Below are 20,855 nucleotides of genomic sequence, written 5' to 3'. Positions count from 1 at the left end.
GAGCAACATCATCTTGCACCAGGGCAAGCAAAGATTGCTCGCAACGAGGGCAAGCACACTGAGGAATAACAGTGCTCACCCGCCCAAGTAAGCATACTGAAAAGTAACAGTGGTCGCCCTAAAACAAGCACATGTCAAACACATATGTCGACCCAATCAAAGAGAACTCTTTTTAATTCAACTTAAATTCGTTTTTCATAGCGACGGTAGTTAGAAGAGTTGTAAAAAGTACAGCATAATTCAAGCAATTGGGTTTGGGATACATGGGACCAGGTAAAATGGGTTTAGAAGAGGATGTACAGATAATTGAAAAATGATTACTCCGCAACTCTTTTACAACGTTTTTATAATTCTACGTGAAATAGATAGTTTGACGGTAAATAGGTTGTAAAATAATTATATAAGAGTTGTAAATATATTATTACTTAAATTTGATCCTATGCATCGTTTTCAAAATGACTATTCATATTTGCTCAAATTTGATTAAAAAGCATCCTATTACAAACATTAGTAGTCCTATCCAAATCTTAAGACACTATCGCGCGCTCGCTCTCTCACACACACACACACACACACATTAGACCAAACAGTAACTGTAGTTTCACTATATGGTGACTGAAACAAGAATATCAGTATACACTAAAATGGTCAAAATTTATAAAGAGAACTCGTATGGATACAAAAAAAAAATACATAAAAGTAAATTTACAAACTGATATAACTTTATAAGATCCATTAGATCTACTTTATAATAAAATAAAAATAACTTTAATTTGACATACCAAATCAAGTCACATCAATTTGTTGCTAAAATATTTCCCTTTATAAAAGTGCCCAATGAGGAGATGTTTTGCCAGAGATATCCACTAAATTGTTCTAAAAAAAACAATAACTTCTGTATAAAGATGTTCACCCCATCTTATTTTGGCATTTGTACAACGCTTTTAGACTGTATATAACTTCTTAATGCAACTTGAAGCATACACGCCAGATGATCTTTTGAAAAATGTAAGGTGACGTTTGTCAGCTTACAAAATGGTGCAGCCCACTTCATCCCTAAACAGAAAAGAAAATTCCATAGTGATAAGCACAACATTCTCCGATTTTGACATGGAAACGAGATGGTGCAACACTCTGATTTTGATTTGGGAGTGAGATTATACATACCTCTTCGTGTCTTCATAATTACTCAATGTTTGCTGGAATTTGAGACAAATTGGACCTGTCTCCTGAAGATTTGCATTCTTTGGCCCGGCGATATAAGCCTGAACAACAAACTGTGGAGTTCTTTCCCTATATCATTGAATAAAATACCAACTGATCAGCAAACAATACAGGAAAAAAAAAAATACTACACAGCTAAATAAATCTTTTTGCAGTCAACAAGCCTACCTCCCTTCATATTCTGATAACCATGCCAAATATGCCGCACCAAAATACATGGACACGAATGGCTTGGTTAGATCGTCAACAGAATCAATTCTATAAGCCCTGTAGCCCAACTCCCTATACACAACAAGGAGAAGTACAAGAAAGTTTCAGCTTTGGTATAAAGATACAAAGGGGTTGTTTCAATCAGAACTATGCAAAAAATGGAAATAGTTGAGACATTACTTTATAGGATTTGAACCATTTTTGTTTCTGGCAACAATCACTACAAGAAGTTTATGTTACTCCTGGAACGGTCAATTGAAATTTGGGTATATTGGGTTCCAACTACACAGAATCATTTTCATGGATTTTTAAATATCAATTTGGTAAGGACCCCATCTTACACAGATGAATGTTATTGCATTCACTAAGAAGCATAAAATCAAATTAGATTATCAGACGTCCCAATACCCCAAAAGAAGCCAAAAGTCATATATTTCTCATTGTAGTTGGACAAAATATGAAAGCACAAATGGCCCTTAATTACTTAAACATTCCTCTACATAATCTAATAATTCAGATGTACCATGTTAATCACATACATGTAAAGCCAGAAAGCTGTTGGATAGTCAATTCCCATTATTCCAGGACGTGGGCCAACTCCATTGACAAAACGCATGTTAACAACCTCCGCAAGAGCACAAAGAACTGTCTGTGCACCCAAAACAATGATAGGAAAATAAATTAAAAAATTCAATTGCAATAAGAACAAGAAAAATCAGGAAGATAGAGTTGAGATGAAAACACCAGTTTTTGGGAAGCTAAGATCAGCTATAGTTAAAAATTCCATATGGCTTAACAATTTTCCTCGGTTGCCATAACTAAATTTAATCTAATTAGAGAAATGCGAAATTATAATGCTTCCCTATTGGCATCTATCTTTGAGTTCATAAAGAATTTCTCCACAACTTAGCAAATGTTAGTTCAAGCCTGAAGGGCGAAAATCATAGATCTAACAGATTACTGTGGCATCATGCCCCAAGGTCAGAAAAAACAAAAATGACAAAAAGAAAATACTGGTTCAGAGGTTTTATTCTTGCCTCCATCTCACTGCCAATCTGGAGCAAAACACCTCACAATTTCCCATTCTCAACAAAATTATTCAGACACACCTAACACTTCAAGATCGATGCTTGATTCAAAGGAAATATGTATGCTTAGACTGCAGATATATAAATAGAAAAGTAGAGGTACAAGCTTGAAAGTGTATATACGACAATTCCAAGATAAATGAAAATACTTCACGAAATATAATAAATTAAAATTATGCAAGTATTTATCTAAAAAAAATTCTACTCATCATTCCCACACACCACACTTATTTTATTTTTTTTATTTTTTTTTATTTTACCAAATGTGTGGTGTATGGATGATGAGTATAAAAATTCAATTAGTTTAAGAAGAATAAAACCAAAAAAATTTAAAAAAAATAAAAATAAGTGTAGCGTGTAGTGTGTGGGGATGATGAGTGGCAAAGCTCTTTATCTAATATTCTGTAAATCCTAAGATTGCAGTAGTGACTAAACCATTAGCGACAACCCAAGAATTTGATGAACCTACAGCGCATTTTAGTGACTGAATATGACCCTAATGAGGCAATAGTGACAATATATTGTTTAAATGGAAAGGGGGGACCCGGGGGAGGGGGATAAAATGTGCAACGCATCTTTGTCGTGTACATAAGAAAAACTGAAGAGACCTGTTTACCACAAGCTAACAACTTTCATGACAAGGGCTCGGCATGCCCCTTACATGATAACACTAATTCATGGAAAATGTTAAAGCAAATCAGATTCGATTGGTTGAAGGTCAATGATTATGGAAATTAAGCCCCTTACATGATACCAAAAGCTAACACAAATTTTCTAGATGAAGTTCATACTTACAGGTTTAACTGCTTTTGTGCTGAAGTGTTTTGACAAAATGATTTCTGCAACTGCCTGCAAGAATGTGTCAATATCAACATGATGACATTTGTCACATTCATATAAGCTTCAATTGTGCACCAGCAACATGATAACTACAGGTGTAATAAGATCCTGAATGAGGGCTTTGTCATTATCCACTATCTTATCTTAAAATGAACAAAAAACATAAATCATAAATGAAATCTTAGTGGAACTATTAATGGATAAAGTCAAAATGTGGTAGGGAAAGAGGAGAAAAAATAAAGCACAAATCCACGTTATGGAACTAATAACTTAAGGAATGTTGATTGTAATGGACTCATACCTTGAGTTCCACCCGTGAGAGATAGGGCCTTTTGTTGTCATCATGGGAAAAGCGCACTTTTCCCCGTCTCTCTCCTGATTTAGTCCACTCTTTAAGGACCTCAGGATGATTCCACAATTCTTCCATGTCCTCTGGAGAAGCTCTAGAGTCCCAATATGTGTAAACAATGCCTGCTTCATCAGTAAAGACACAAAAGAAATTCACCCATTATTATAACAGAACTAAAATAAAATCAACAACAAAATGTTCCAATTGTATAGAGAAAGTCTGGAAAGAGTAGATAACATTAGTGACAACATTTGCACAGTTTGAAGTTGAATAAAAGTAAAGGAGAGCTGAAGGAGCATCATGCATCATATCACACTAAAAAACATTAAAATGGTGCATTAGTCCATTGCGGTCAACTACAATAATTAAATTATCAAAAATACTGCTTTAGAAGAATTCTACATCTGATCACAATTTGTATTGGAGTTGTCTTTTAATACGACTCAATCTTAGGAATTCATCTAGCAGTATCAGCCTTGGAAATAGAATATCTAACTTTAATTTCACCACATTAGTGGATAAAACAGAATAATATGCACAGGACCAAGTCAGATAGCAACATATTATGCTTTGATATTATTTACTCCCCGTATAAGAACAAGTTGCAACTTTCAATTTTATTTATATTTTTTAATTATGTTTATAATGTGCTAGTAGAATTGTTTGAACGTTAACTTCTTTGATTACTAACTGTAATAAATTACATATTGAGGAAAGAAAACAGAAGTATTATAGAGAGAACAAGACAAAGTGTTAACAGTCCATTAATATTCTGAATTGTCTAATATCTGTTAAAACAGCCTTGCAAATTATTTTAAATATTAAGCAATTAAATATATAATCATCTAATGCAGAGATGGATTAAGTGGCTCAATAGAAGCAGAGCTTCTACTTCAACAAATATATACATAGTAGATGACCCATGTTCAGAATATAGAAAAGAAATTGAAAACATTAAAAAAAATTCAAACAGCTAAGAAACAGAAAAATGTTTGGAATCCAATCATCACAACAGAATCGAATAAAATATTCGAAGAACTAAGCAAGATGCTGTGATGTTTGTTGTTTGACATAAGTTTTGACAAGTAGGCACTGAAGTGTAATGAGGCAAATAGTTATAAATTCCTATTTTACATTCTGAACATGAATGCTGAGCATGAAACCCAAGTAGATGGAAAAGGGACAACCAGGTGGTTGTGAAGCAGGTGTAGTTGTTGTAGATGTTGAAGCATCATTCGACGAAGGACCAATATCAAATAATTTTCTGCAAAAAGAAATGATACAATATCAATCAATTTCAGAAAATTTTCAGAGGTTATTAAATTAATCTTACAAGTCGTTGGCTTTGCTTCTTATAGGCAAGGGATCCTGCTTTCTAGTTAGATCTGTCAAAATTACAGCATAATTTACATATTGCTATTTCTGCAGCAACTTATACATTGTTTACAGGCACTGGGATTAATAGTAGCAAATATCGTGTGGCTATTCCAGTCTTTTGGACAAAGGTGTCATTTATACAAACAAAGATATAGGCATGGATGTGTGTGTAGAATAGCATGGATATGTGTGCAAATTATAGAACTCTATCTGAGCCTTAAACATACTACTAACTTGGGTATTCTCAAGCAAAATTTTTGAAAAATGGACCTCTTTCGTGGTGATAGTGCAAATTTGTGTAAGAGAAACTAGTATATTAGACACATTCAGGGCTTGAATGAAAATGGGGATGGTGAGATCAAACATAAGTTAACTGTTACAAGTTTGAGACAAGACTTTTTTTCTTCTAAAATTCATCCAAAAAGAAAAGATTGGCAACTCAATTTATGGCGCTCTCTCACCACCCCTGAACAAAGAAGTAAAAGATCTATTGTCATCACAAAAGAAATAAAAACCTTCTGCATGACATATTCTATATCACTATATAATATGCTAACTCCCATTTTCACCATGTTACCTACAAATTAACGTTAAAATAGACAGTATTAAAGTAGAGGAAGAAGAAGAGGGTGAAATTAAGCTTCTACCTGCACATGTAAAGTAAGCATGGAAAGGACATATTCAGACATAGCATCAATGAAGTATCATTGCATGTTCATCATATATACAACATCCTAAGTTGGTTGAGCAAACAACATATTTTCCAGTCCACCTCTTTTTTAAGTGTTCTAAGAACACCAAAATGCTAGTTTTTACATAAATTCCAAATCATCATAATGGATAGCAAACAACACCTGGATGGAAGACTTTCTTTGACTGAAAGATACCGTTTCCAATATGCCAAAGTTGATTTATGAGTTGCCTTTTTTGGACCCCTTTTATATGATCTAACTATGAACTCTTCACTTCTTTCTCTGCAAAAAGGGTATCACAGCACCAAGAAAATCAATGTGTAATCATGTCAATTCTCGCTATTAGATTTTGTTTGTAGCAATACGGATACATTATGAGCCTAAAAAAAGGCATGCATGGAAGAGGGACCTGCAAGAACCATATTTTTTAACTTACGTATGCTCAAAATTGCATAACCACTGAATGTAAGCAGCACCAAGATATACGCTTACAAAAGGCCGGAATAGAAAATCTGCATCCCCCTCCACTTCATATGACCTGTACCCCAACTCACTGCAAGCAGGTTGCAGTGTCATTCAACAAAAATAATATAAGATTTAGATAGGCAAGATAAAACTCTCACCACACTTTGTAAGCAGTTATGTGCTTAAAAGAGATCAGGACATGCAGTTGGTACCTGACCAGCCACTCAGCAGTTTTTAGTGAAAGTTGCATGATCCCTATAGTAGTATCCTTAGTCTTTCGGTCATACCGCACAGCAAGGGGTTGTCTGTCGCTTTCAAGTTCAGCAATAGAGCATATCATGTCCTGCAGCAAGGAAAGGATTCCAAACGTGGACAGCTCAGAACTGAATTCCAAGCAACACTTCTCAGTAAACAAAAAAGGCAATCTTTCAAAAAGTTGTTGCAATTTTTTCAATTAAAAACAAGCCCATGCAAGATACACTTTACTTCGAATCCATAAATGGAAAACCATAAGATCCTTGTTTGGGCCTCTTCCTGGTCTTGTGGGAACTTTCAGTGTTGGCTGAAGTAAAGCGTATCAAGACTAATTGAGAAGTGTATGAATTTATGATCCTTCTGAACACTTCTTTTGCAAAATTTATTTTGCAAAATCAAAAGATCCACCAATTTTACCCAAAATCCAAAAATTTCTTATATTGCAACTTTCCAGGATCCCTGTTTTTCATTCAAATTTTGGGGGTGAAAATTTGATCATTGATGACATTGGAGGATAAATCCATTTATACATTAATCTTTATCTTTCAAAGCATGCTAGTTGGAACTGCTTGATATTTGGCATGATGATAGCCAAGAAATTTTTTAAGACGGCTAATTCTATTACACCAGTTTTTGTAATACAGGAACACTTTCCCTTTTGGAAGGCATGTTAAGAACTCATGAATTGAGACATGACATGTTTATATCCTGGTCAAGGAGGAAGATACAGTATGAGGTTGTGGGACTGACTTATAAGAATGATGGACCGAATATATACACAAATATACTCATATGTAAACAGTAAAATTTTTTTTCCCCAAAATACAGTAAATACTATTTACAAAATACAAAAAAGTCAATGAAAGGAAGGGAAGGTATAGACAAATATGTAAAAGAAGTTTACATTTTTTTTTGTTTTAAAGAATATCATGACTTAAGTGAAAAAATGGTATTCAAAGAATATATCATGTCTTTTCCTGATCACATCAAACAAACATCTTTGAAAAAAATAGAGATGCATTCAGTAGAAATGCATTCTCATTAGATAGAAAGGGTAACAGATACCAACTATTCATCCTTGGCCAAACAAGCATTAGTATCAAAAACCACTAATGCACCTTGGAGTAAATCATCAAACAATGGTTTTAAAACAAAGGTAATTCTCAATAGCTGCTATTTTTTAGAACAGATAACCTGTCCGTAAGTAAGGTCATGATGTTGTGAACCGGGAAAATTATTTCCTAGGCCTGCACAATGAATCGCAGCAATAGAGGAAAAAAAAGTATTTTTTTTATGGCTACTTCAAGGTAGCCATGACCTCCTAACACAGTAACACTTTTTTTATTAACCTGAATAATGATTTCACCAATATGAAGGAGGGCTACATTTATAGGCATCAGAAGATCTAATAAACTTCCTGATAAGACTTTGATTTGGTATCTAATATCAACGCAAATCAATTAACATAACCCAAGAAATAAGAACTCTTTGCTTGAGTAATAACTAGAGACCTAATTGACTACTGATAAAAAATAACAACTTGAAACAATAGTAACAAGACAACTTGAAACCCGATAAAATACTTAATATTCCTAACTGAAGATTCTAACACATTCACTATGTGTTTATCAATCGCTACCGATCAAAATAAATAAATCACTGCGCCCCTGTTTCCACACTTAATGTGTCATTAATCAACTGATCTTAAAATGTGCAAAGTCATATACATTCATACAAGTCTGTCTCTGCCATCATAAAAAGATGCTTGCATAATCAGCTGACAATCACACATAACTTCAGAATCCAAGTTCAGTCTAATCAATCCGCAAACCATGTCCTACGGTGTTTTTTTTTTTTTTTTTTTTTTTTTTTTTTTTTTTTTTTTTTTTTTTTTTTTACCTCTAAGATGTTGCAGTTTTCTATCAAGGAAATGAGGATAAATGAAAATTTAAAAAATAAAAAAATAAATAAAAAAAAAAACAATCCAGAATTCTTTTTGACATCAGAAAATTTAAAAATCATATTCAGGTCGCACTGATGATTTAGGAATAAGGACACTCTAATAGAAGCATATTCCTGGAAAATAAAATCATTAGAAACTTAGAGTATTATATTTCGTTGAAAAGAAGACGTACGAGATCTATTCGTGAATCGAAATGTCTGCGGACAACAATCTCAGCCACAGCCTGGAATAGCAACACCTGATGTAAGTTAACAATAGATAACAACTAATGACCCACATCTACGCATATCTATCAAAATCATGCAATTTTAAAAATGATTGGTCATATCATTCTTTCTGAGAAATTGAAGAAATTTCATGTCATTATGAAATTAAGCTGACAACAAACCAAAATGTAATATAAAACTGAGTCAAATCCAAAAGTATGAAAAGCAGCCATGATAGAACATTCGTTTGTTATCTTTAAAGAAGCAACTTGATTTACCTTCATTTCAGTCTGTGTCAAATAAGGCTGTCCATCCGGATCTCGTGAGAGGTGAACTTTTTGTTCTCTAGACTCTCCAGCATCTAACCATTCAGTCCTCACTTCGGGAATCCTCCACATTTCTTCCATGTCAATTGGATCAATGCAATCATCCCAGTATTTGAAGCTGACAGCCATCCTAGCAATACTGCAGAATCTTTCTTATAACATCTGAAACAAAATAAAATGGATTATATGCACGTAAATGTGGGTGGAAGACATTTATGCAAGCAAATGCAAAGTAACCCATGTTTCATTTCTTGCTGATGTACTCAAACGGGGGAACCCAAAAAAGCAAAACACCCAGATACAAAGATGCACTATACAACAACGTACGAAGGGACAGAGAGGGAAAGGGCATTAACAGATTGGGTGGAGAAACCGAATCCCTCCCAAGCCCCGGTTATGGAGAAATGGAAAGAACCAATGGATAAGGAAAGCACCTAAAAAGAAAAATAGAAAAACCAAAAAATAAATAAATAAATAATGGGCATTGTATGGATGCAGACTGAAGGTCGACCATTGTTGCCGGGAATGTCACTGAAAATGGTTGGTCGCAGAGGTTGTCAGAGGGTGACACTTGGTTCGCCAACCTGTCTAGTCTCAGGTGGTAAGGGACTCTGTTAAGATGCGTGGCCAAGCTCATTCTGGTATTACCATATCTTTTCGTGTTTTTAAACGGAGAAAAGACTATTTTCGTGTTCGGGTTTAAATTTAATTAGATAAAAATAAATTTATAAATAAATATAATTTATTAAATTTATTTTATAATAAAAATAATTTATAATCTAATTTATCATATTAAATTATTTTAATTTATAAATTTATTTTTATATAATTTTTTTATGATTAAAATATTTCTCTTATATCATATATCATTAGATTCTAAAAACGAGTGCTACTGCTCAACTCTTTAAAATTATTATTAATTTAAATTTATTTTATGTGTTTTTATTATTATTTAAAATTTTAAATAACATTTTTAATCATTTAAAAAAAATTAAATATACTAACAATAACCTTGAAGGGACAAAATAATGTGCTAACTAACATTATTCCTAACAAAAATTTGGCGTCTCACGTCATCACTAAGTAATTATAAATATAAATATTATATTAAAAGATTAAAAATAATTTAATAAGTTCTGAAAAATCTTTTTAGGAATTGAGAAAACATAAATAAAACTTAATAAGATTAAAGGTCCGATTATTATGCTGCTCTAAACATATCGCTGGACGTATCGTCTAGTATTTTTTTTCATATTTTTTAATTATTTTCTTAATTATTAAATAAAAATATATTTATATATTTAAAATTACTTTCTTAATTATTAAATTTAAAAAAAAAAATTTACCAAACGATCAACCCGGAGGGTCTACCCCAGGCAATAAAAGGGACTTTTTCCTAAGATTAAAACAAATTAGAGATAGGGGCAACGAACATCTCATGTCATGCCCAGGTTGCATTGATATGTCCCCTTTGGGCCTTTCGGCCTTGGACAACTAATCCCTAAACAGTAGAATTCACGAACTTTTAATTCTTTATTTTTTAAAAATAACCATTTTTATTTTATATGATTTTTTTAATTAAAAAATAATATTTATAATTTTAGAACGTATAAATCCCGCAAATTCTTTTTTAAAAGAAAAAAAATGGATTCCACCATTAAAACAAATTACTCTTTTAAATGATTGTTTCAAAGATTCATATTTGGTTGTTATTTCTTTAATATTTTGTTTTACTTTTAGATTGGTTGCAAGAGTATGAAGTTTTTATAATAAAATGGACTTTATGTTCTAATTTGTAAATAAAAATTTTATGTGCAATCACTTATACATATTTATTGCACATTCTATTAATGTGATTGGTTACGTCACTTTTTTAATATAATGTGCAATCATTTTTACCTACTCTTTAGACGCTCCACTAATGTAATTGTCTAGCTCATATTTTTTAATATAAAATAATTATTTTGGTCAATCACATTAGTAGAGTACTCAAAGAATACGCAAAAATAATTATATGTAGCATAACTCTATAAAATAATTGTTTTGATTAATCACATCAGTGAAATACACAAAAAATACTCAAAAATGACTGTACGTATAGAATAACTCATTTGTAAATGATCTTAGACAAATTTATACAATCATGATTAAATACAAGTTAGTTTTTCTTATTCAAACTAAGTCTTATTGCATTCTCTCTAGAAAGAAAATAAAGGTTCAAGAATAATAGTGCAATGTTTAAGATTCAAGTCTAAATTAATTTTGGTTGAAGATATCGATTGATTAAGAACAAAGCTTTCTCATAAGTTTGTCTATTGCCATCCTTAGGTGGGGACCAATCTAGAACCACCTCTCCTAATAACTAATGGGTTAACCTATATACAGTTTTCATTTGAAGACTGCCCATACAAATCCATATAATTATGTTTAAAAAAATTTATAATTATAATAATATCATTATTTTTAAATGATATTTTTTTCCCATTTTACTCTACACATGTAATCCTTCATTCAAAACTGTAAACAGAATTTCTCATAACTAACACATCCCACGCATGCATATGATCATATGATATGCTGCTTGAATCTTATTTTCTCGTTGGCCAAAGTGCATGTGTGATTAGGTCCTACCTAATTCAAGTATTCTAGTAGCATGCGAAGGAAGCAATCAAGACAACGTCAAAGATGAAAAATCATGGTACGTGGATCTTACATGATTCATTCATGTTCCAACCATGAATTATGGACACCTTTTGTTAGTTGGTACCATAAAATGGCACGAAAATATGACATTTTTGTTTAAATATAATATAAATAATTAAATTTATTTCTTTTAATGAATTTAAACTTTTAGAATAAGCGATAAAACAGAGATCTCAAATTGACTACATCATGAATTTTGTCATCTCTAGTCAACATCGTCAATGATAGAACATATATTATGTGATTTTATAGAAAGTAACATTTTTCTAGAAATAATAAGTGTTGGTTTGATTAAACTCCATCATTTTAATTTGAACTAATGATTTTAAGAGTTTTACATAATAAAATGTCTTAAAATTTATAGGGATCTTTGTATGGCAAAATAGTAACTACTATAAACAGGAGGATGAGGATTTCAAACCAACTGTAAGGTTTATTCAAGTTGATTTCATAAAGTGATTTAAAAACCATTCAATATTAATTGCTAAAATTCATATTAGGTGATTTTTACATAAAATTTTGCCAAACAAACACTTTGATTTAAGCATGCTCATCTCTTAGAATTCAAGGAAATATATACCGCAGAAATACCACACTCCGATCAATTTGAGTTTTGTCTCTACACAATAGTTGAGTGTATTACGTAAATAAATTAGAGACATACTCAAACTATTCATATCCTAGATCTTTTTTAAAGAGAACGAATTTTCAAAAGAGTTGTTAAAAAATACTGATTCACCTGATGTGGGAAGGAGGACTGACTTAGTAACATAGTCCTCACTTGGTAACACACAACTAGGCTTAAAGGCCAGCCTTCATTATCCCTTAACTATAGGCATAATACCCGAAGTAATGCCATGTGTTACTACGTAGCAATTCAAAAAGCTATGGGCATCCCTCTCCATAATTTATACTCCCACTCACAAATAGTGAGCATGTCCTACACCTGTATCTCTCAATGTGTTATGTCTTTTTCATACAAGCTAGCATATAGGTTGTGCGACTGCTGGGTATACCTGCAAAATAAATATGAAAGTACTATAGCAAATCTCTTTCATAGAAAACCAGCATGGTAATATCACTAAAGTGCCTTACATGCCCCAGACTCATTCAATTGCATCATTCAAGCATTCTCAATCCCTCTTGAGCCCCAAAAAAATTTAACCACGCTTGATCACTTCTAAAGTTTGACGTCACTACCATATTCAAAAATTTTCACTACCACATTGTGGTGCCAAAGTTTGACTTTAGTAAACATAACTAAGGATACTTAGTCAAATAGTCTTCCCTTGGCCCTCATATCACTCAACTTTAGTCGAACAGCTTTCCTAGCAATGCATCTTTAGAACATATCAATCATAGTCATAGACAACATATTAGAGTAGTAGACATTAGAACCTCTATCTTATGACATAGTCAAATGTCAAGAAGGGCACTCATAAATAAGAATGAAACTCACACAATGAAGAAGTAGAAAACTACTCACTCACTTCCACGTTTGGTCGAATAAACATATATAGTATGAAATACATACTATTATGGATTTCTCTTTCTCATAAAACGTATGTCCATATCAAACATCATAAAAATCTTAGTCTAAACACCATATTTGCATCTAACTCAAGTTTCTCTATTTGCTCTCCTCTAAAGAGCCAAAGAAGGTTTCACATTTGACTAACTACAAGCTACATGAATTGTTGGGTGTACATGCACGATCCTATTAAGTATGATGGACCCAATCCTAGCTCCCACTAAAGCGACGTATCTTTTGTATCGTACAACTTATCCCTTTTAGACAAGTATCTAAGGACACAATGCCTTATAATTGCTTGCTACCTCTTCATAGCGCCAAAGGTGATCACTTGTTTAACTGAGCCAATCTAAACCTATTGACATATATTATGTGTGTACAAGTCATGCTATATGATAAAGTCATTTAAAAACTCATCTTGCATCAAAATTTCAAAGTTAATTGCTTCGTAAACTAGAAAAATAATAATTGCAATCTACGCAGTCTCAAACTCCTAAAATGAGCCATAAAAGTGTCTTTCACCATGGCTTTGTCAGGGGATCAACAACCATGCAACTCATAGAAAGATATTTCAGGACTACTTCCTTTGTGTCACCATGTCTCTCATATAGTGGTATCGAATATCAATGTGTTCAATTCTTCCATAATACTTTAGGTCCTTAGTAAATCCGAGAGCAATCATGCTCTCACAAAAGTCATCATTAGATCAGAAGTATCTACATCGATGTTTAGGTGCTGGAGGAGCCTCCTCAACCATAGCTTCTTAAACTGCTACTAAGCATGATATGTACTCCGACCTTATGAGTGGACAAGGCTATGCAGGGTTATTTCTTGCTACTCCAAGTAATGACGACATTGTTTAGAAAGAGAGCATACCCAGTTATTGATTGCGTTCATCTAGGTCAGTGCCCCAATCTGTGTTGCTGTAACCTTTCATCTACAAAAATTTGAACCCTAATAACACAATACATAGTCTACAATCCTTTTAAGATATATCATAATTCTCTGGATTGCTTTCCAATGAGCTAGTTTGGGATTAGGTTGAAACCTACTGACCAAGCCAACTACATAGCATATCATATAAGGAACACGGGCCATCTTTTCTATTTCTCTTGGGATTTTGGGACATTTTTTGGAATAAACTTTCACTTTTGCAATAAGGGAGTCAAATTACACTCATTCATTTGGACACGCTCAAGAACCTTTTATATGTAAGTCTATTTAGATAAATATAGAAGTCTCTTTAAACGATCTCTATAAATCATGCTTCCCAAAATGTATTATGCTTCACCCATATCTTTTATCTCAAAATTGATGAACAATCACTCTTTAGTGGCGACAATATCCCCTTTATCATTTCCAGCCAATAAAATGAGTTCAGCATTCAATAACAACAAAACAAAACTCTTCTTGGACCATTTTACATAGATGCATTGGTCTTCTATGATCATCGTAAACTCATTTGAGGAAACGGTTCGATGGAATCTGAGACACCACTATCTAGATGACTGCTTTAGGTCATATATAGATCACTTAAGTGTACACACTGTGCGATCTTGTCCTTTGACAATAAAGCCTATGTGTTGATCCATATAGATCTCTTTATCTAATTCTCCATTGAGAAATATCGTATTAACATCCATGTGATAGAGTTTTCAATCCCTATATACTGTTATGGCTATAATTAGGTGAATTGAGTCAAATCTTATTGGGCATATCCTTTTGCGACAAGGTGATCCTTATAGTCTACATGCTCTTATTGGGCATATCCTTTTGCCACAAGGTGATCATTGTACCTCTCTATTGACTCATCTGCCTTGCATACCTTTAGAACCCACTTGTCCCCAATGGTCTTCTACTGTGGTAGTAGGTCTACCATATCCCAGATTTGGTTGGTTCTTATAGATTCAATTTCATCATTTAGTACTTTCATTCACTAATCTTTAGTAAAAGATGAGAAAGTCTTTAAATTGTTCTAAGCTTATTGTCATCTTGCAGAGCCAACACGAGACTTTCCACTTTAATTTTTAAAGTTCGTGCATCACTCGAGCTTGTGATTGTTTCCTCGTGAACTTCTATGTAGCTAAGTCTATTTCAGATGACCCCTAAATGATGTGCTACCACTCAGAGCCAAGTCACTCCTACTATAAGTTTCCTCATTCTCATGTAGGATACTTAAAGTGACTTCCTCTTGATCCACAAATTTTTGGAGTTCCAAACTCCTATAAACCTCACATCTATTTGGAAATTCATCCTCGATCAAATCCACATCCCTTAACTCAATTTCAAACACACTTACATTATGTTATTCACCAATCAATACATATCTCTTAGAGTGTCTAGGGTACCTTACAAAGATATGCTTCTTTCCTCTTAAGCCCAATTTCCTATATTTATTAGAAGAATCAGAAACAAAACCCATTAAACCCCATGGCTGCAAGTTACTTAAGTTGGATTTCTCATCAATCTAGAGCTCATACAGAGTGAAAGGCACCGATTTGGTGAGCAATCGATTAAGGAAGTAGGCTTTTGAACTCTTGTCTACTTATTTCTCAGGCAAACTCATTGTTGTCTAAAGTAGTCCAATGCTTCAAATTTATGGAAGACCAAATAGAGATGACTATATCAAGAAAATCATCTATAAATGTAATGAAATAGACAGTCCGTGTCTTACTCTCACACTCATTGAGCAATAAATATCTAAGTAGACTAATTGCAATGGAAAAAATGTCCTTGTTGTTTTGATTTTCTCTTTGCTTTCCCAACAAACAATGATTACATGTGAAAAATGTGACTTTAGCGAGATTGCCTATAAGGTTTTCTCTAGTTAACCTTGTCATTCTTTCTTGTCCAATATGGACAATCTTAGCATATAATTTATATGTAGTCAGAAAAGAAGTAGATTCATTCACTTTTGAAGAATCCAAATCTATTATTATAAAATCATCCGAAAGAAAAACATAATCTTAAAAAACATTACCCAAATAGATAGAAACACCATTGATCTCAATCAAAATATGGAAACCTGTTCCAACTGAAGTAACTACAGAAAGTAAGTTTCTCTAGATTTTGGGAGCGTATAACACATCGTGCAACAATAGAGTGTGACTGCCTCACAAATCTAGCTTGTAGGTACAATCTCCCAACATCTCTATACTAGCTCCATTCCCCACCTTGACATCAAAACTCCTAACTGGAGTCTGACGATACTCCACAAATCGAACTATATCTCACATTATGTGCTTGGTCTCTTCTGAATCAAGTCCACATAGGATACAATTGGGCAATCATTACAGGGCATGTTACATAACTAAAAAGAGAATAGTCAGATTGTAACTTCTTCGTCTCAATGTAGTTACAAGCAAAATGGCATTTCTTTCTGCAGTTGAAGCAGTCTAGTTTGAACTTGTTCTTCCCGCACATACCTCTCTTGCTACGCTTAGAAGGTCTAACCCCTTCTGCACACATCTAGTAGCTACCTCAATCTTAGTGCTCTTGCATTTGGGCCTAAATGTTTTGTGCGAGCCAAATTCAATTATATAGGCTGAATGTTTAGGCTTAGCAACCTCTAGGCACAGAACCTCAAGTTTCAAGTGACGCGATACATCATCAAAATTTTTGATGTTCTCATTGTGCATCAAATTCTAGCTCATTGTTTGCCAAGAGTCCAATACCAAGCGTGTCACCTCTTGGACTTGTTGATCATCAGTCCCATCCTCCTGGACTTGTTGATCATTAGTCCCATATTTTAAATTCTATTCCAGTGACCATTTAGGTTTAAATTCTAGAACAAAATATTTTGATATCGGTGCATTCTAGTGTACCATTTCGAGATTATCTATATATATTTAAACATATAAACTAATAATTAATAAAATAAAAACATGTATATATCAATGTTTATCATGTATGTATTTATGTGTGTGTATAAATATAGAAGAGTTTGAGATTTATAAAATGAATATACGTTGAAAATATTAGAAAAAAAAACGTAGAGATAATGGTGTTAAAAGATACTATTAAAAAATTATAAACTTGAGTTGAGAAAAAAAAAAAAAAAAACTTAATTAGATTTAAGATAGAGAGAGGGGGGGACATATTTAAAGTTACAAAAAAATCAAAATTATAGAAATAACTTTTACATTTAAAATTACATGAAAGTCATCAAGATTTAAAATTTACAAAAATGACATCCAAACTTAAGAAAATTATAAATTTTCCAAAATAGCTTAAAACATAATGGAATGGGGATATATACTGTATCGAGTACTACACCAGAACGAAAAATTATGATCATTCTAGTCGGAATGGAATTCAAAACTATGCATCGGTCAGATTGTTTTCAGCCACCTTGAGTTCACAGATTATATATGACATTGCTCTAAGATGTTGTTTTATCGTGTGTTTAGAGTGCATCTTGTAGGAGTCAAGTCTCATGGTCAACCCATGAAACCTCGTGACTAAAGTTCTCCCAAACTTCACTCTTAGAGCTTATCAGATATTTTGAGCATTGTTATACTCATTGAACTCTCCTATAATGTCATTGTGCATCTTACTTAACATAGAAAGTTGCGAGCATCGATCATTCTTGAGCTAATTCTCAAAGTGTAACACCATGTACCCCGATGGATCGAGAGTTACGTTCATGTTACTTAATATCACATCCCAACAGTATATTTTTAGATTCCAATTTCTCAATTATACATAAATCTCATTGTTTTAAATCAACTACCCCAAATAATTAACTAGGAACGCCACAAAGTCTTAATATTAATGTTGACCTCTCAACATACCACGTCATCATATTACAACAAATTTACTGAATAAATTTCTCCAAAAACCATAGCATCCTTTTGTGCTTAATCCATTGTGCTTAACTAATCTCATATATGCTCCTTAATATTGATCCTCAATTGAAACATTCAAATTATCTAAAAATTATTTTGGAGATAATTGGTGAGTTATCAACAATTCAGTAAACAGAGAACATATACTAGTATGCAAACATGAGCATTTACAAGATTTAGAATGCAGAACAAAAAATTTTATTTTTAGAGTGTAGAACCAAAACATATTATTAAAATATCAGAACGACAGTTCAAAACATTCATATTCAAAAGTCATTTGGCATAGTATAACTGAGTATCATTATCATATCATATCATAACAAAAAACATGTTTAACCTCCGTGGTAGGATTGTGCATGTCTGCAGTTAACCAAGCAGAACCTATCATTGTTCGTCACTAAAGTGATGCACTCAGAATAATGATGACTATTATATCATTTGGCAAGGTCATAAATCAGAGCAAAATAGAGATGTTGGTACGAGGCTTGTGCAAAAAAACCCGAATGCTTGATCTGTCCAAACAACCTGACTCGACCCACTCGATAAAAAATGGTTTAGACAAGCTTTTAGGTCAAACCCATTAAACCCCAGTTTCAATCTAACTAACGTTTAAAAGAGAAATTATACTTAAGCTTGCAGATCAACCCTAGCCATTAACCCTCCACATTCCCTTCATCATCTCATCATCTCCATTAGTTGTCATCATCGCCTCCATTTCCCGTAGCCTTCCTTCCCCTCCTTTTGTCATTAGCTTATTCCTCGCGCAGTTTGTCACTGGCTTATTCCATCTTAGATTGTTGTTTGATCTTTGGGAGAGTTTGCACATCTCGATGTTCTCAAAATGGCTATAGTAGATGCAGATAAGGCTAGTGAAGGAAGCCCTAGCTCACAGGTTCTTGTTCTAGGATCTGGTACTTATCGAGACAAGTATGCCCATCCTTCCTTGTGAATGAATCTTCAAATAAAATGCAGATATACATGAATTATTGAGCAATAATTCTTAGTTTCTTTGTTTGTTTTGCAACCATATATGCACGAATCACGCTATCTCCATGCTATGCGCCAACCAAGGGGATATGGTGGGCATTTCTTTCCAATCAACCATCTCATGCATTCTATCCACTCTCTATCAGGAAGGATAGATGGTGGGCATGGCAATATTATGCCTGGTAAGTGGGTAGCAGTAGTAGACAACTATTGCAGCCTCAAAGTCTGATAACAAGGGGGGTGGTGTTGGTGCTAAATGCCCCAATCTCCATCCTTATTGCAACCAGATGGAGAAGTTTCATTGCAATGACTTGTTCTTGCAATAGGCTTCAGTTGAGGGAGTTGTCTCCACCATGTGGTTGCTATGAAAGAATTCATTCTTGGCTCAAGTACATCAAGGCTGTCTTCTGCCATTCCTACAGCCTTTCTGACTTAATATGGTTAGAGATGCCTAATGTACTTTAATGTTGTAGATTAATGGAGTAGTTGATAAATAAGTTTGTTTAGCTAATTAAATAAGAGCATCAGGGTTTGGATATGAGTTTGTGAGTTAAAGATATTGAAGTGTGATTTTGTTAATGTTTGATTATCTAGTATGTCGCTATCTAACTTTTGGAGTGATGCATCCTATAACTTCGTATCTCTTTTGTTATCTTAAACTTTGGAAGCACCAAACTTTACTCAAGAATTTGGTGTTCTTTTCATATGTATTTGAAGCATAATGCCTTATTCCTATTCTTGATTTGCAATTTGAGAAACACTTTTCTAAAAATGTAAATTATTCATAATTAGCTAGTTGTGCATGCTTTGCTTGGGTGATAGAATGTGTTTCGAATAACTAATAATAATGATAGTGGCAAATGCAAGAAACAAACAAACAACAAAGGAATATGCAAAATACCCAAAATAAAAGCTTTGACATCCTCCTCTTGGTGTTCTTCGACCTATCAAGATCCACTGTCTTGTGGCATTCCCCACTCTCAATATTTAAATTAAAAAAAAAAAGTTGACCCAACCCAAATTCATTGAGCAGGGTTTCCAAGTCCAGAGAACCGAGTCGAGTTGGGTCAAAAACCCACTTGGTGGGGTTGCATGCCTAGTTGGTACCACACAATAATGGAATCAAAATCAGAATTAGATACAGAATCAGAATGTCATGCCAAAAGTTTCATATGACAAATTATATCATAATAGAGTAGTAAACAAATTCAAATCATTTCTGTTGCCCAGATGACTAACATAAGAGGAAGGATGAATTGAGTTGTATTAAAAAAAATAACAATTATAAATCAAATATATAATATAAAATATAAACAAAATATGAAATAGCAATAAATATAAAAAGTAAGGGTAAGAGAGAAGCAAACTCAGTATGTTAACGAGGTTCGGCCCCACTGCCTATGTCCTCGTCTTAAGCTACCCCTTGAGGATTCCCAAATTCACTATTCAACCTCCTTCAGGTGGAGATAGAAACCTATTACACCTTTGAACAACACCGCTACAAAGGATTCGTGTAGAACACCCTCTACACTTGCAATCACCTTACACGTGGTGATTCAACTATTCCCTGTGTAAAACACTTTCTACACGCACAAGGGTTATACACACCATTTTTCTGATACAAGAGCTGATAGTGGATAGGTTATCAAAAAACACTCCTCAATGAGTGAAATAAGAACAATACAGCGCAAACTATATCTCTCAAAATGAACAAGGATTAAACCTCAATACTTAGAGAAGAGAGAATGAAAACTTTGAATAAATGTTGTATGCTCTGGATGTTATATATGTG

At 33.4% G+C, this 20,855-nt stretch overlaps 1 protein-coding gene across 3 annotated transcripts; it reads right to left on the bottom strand.

Moving 5' to 3' along the window:
- Positions 1-718: 718 nt before the first annotated feature.
- On the bottom strand, positions 719-9,643 carry LOC122280499. 3 transcript variants are annotated; one of them, XM_043091417.1, is made up of 13 exons: positions 9,507-9,643; positions 8,948-9,157; positions 8,636-8,686; positions 6,458-6,588; positions 6,217-6,333; positions 5,943-6,062; positions 4,899-4,975; positions 3,664-3,833; positions 3,318-3,371; positions 1,974-2,083; positions 1,393-1,506; positions 1,168-1,293; positions 719-1,056 (listed from the first exon to the last, which is right to left on the bottom strand). In XM_043091417.1, exons 2-13 carry the CDS (start codon positions 9,122-9,124, stop codon positions 1,029-1,031), a joined length of 1,275 nt encoding a protein of 424 aa, XP_042947351.1. In that variant the 5' UTR covers positions 9,125-9,157; positions 9,507-9,643; the 3' UTR covers positions 719-1,028. The 3 variants fall into 3 exon arrangements, with proteins under 3 accessions (XP_042947351.1, XP_042947350.1, XP_042947352.1); XM_043091416.1 differs by lacking the exon at positions 9,507-9,643 and adding an exon at positions 9,352-9,500; XM_043091418.1 differs by lacking the exon at positions 9,507-9,643 and adding an exon at positions 9,323-9,450.
- Between the last annotated feature and the right edge of the window lie 11,212 nt (positions 9,644-20,855).

This window comes from Carya illinoinensis, chromosome 11 (genome assembly GCF_018687715.1).
Source record: "Carya illinoinensis cultivar Pawnee chromosome 11, C.illinoinensisPawnee_v1, whole genome shotgun sequence".
NCBI classification, from domain to species: Eukaryota; Viridiplantae; Streptophyta; class Magnoliopsida; order Fagales; family Juglandaceae; genus Carya; species Carya illinoinensis.
Note: the sequence above shows the minus strand (reverse complement) of the source record. Positions and strands in the feature narration are given on the sequence as shown.

Bases quoted from the DNA above. Each gene is read 5' to 3' on its own strand.
- LOC122280499 (XM_043091417.1), bottom strand. From the start codon at position 9,124: ATGGCTGTCAGCTTCAAATACTGGGATGATTGCATTGATCCAATTGAC. The intron at 6,589-8,635 runs GTACGTCTTCTT...TCCTTGCTGCAG, and splicing joins TCGATTCACGAATAGATCTC to GACATGATATGCTCTATTGC. The intron at 2,084-3,317 runs GTAAGTATGAAC...TTGGGTGCACAG, and splicing joins GCACAAAAGCAGTTAAACCT to ACAGTTCTTTGTGCTCTTGC.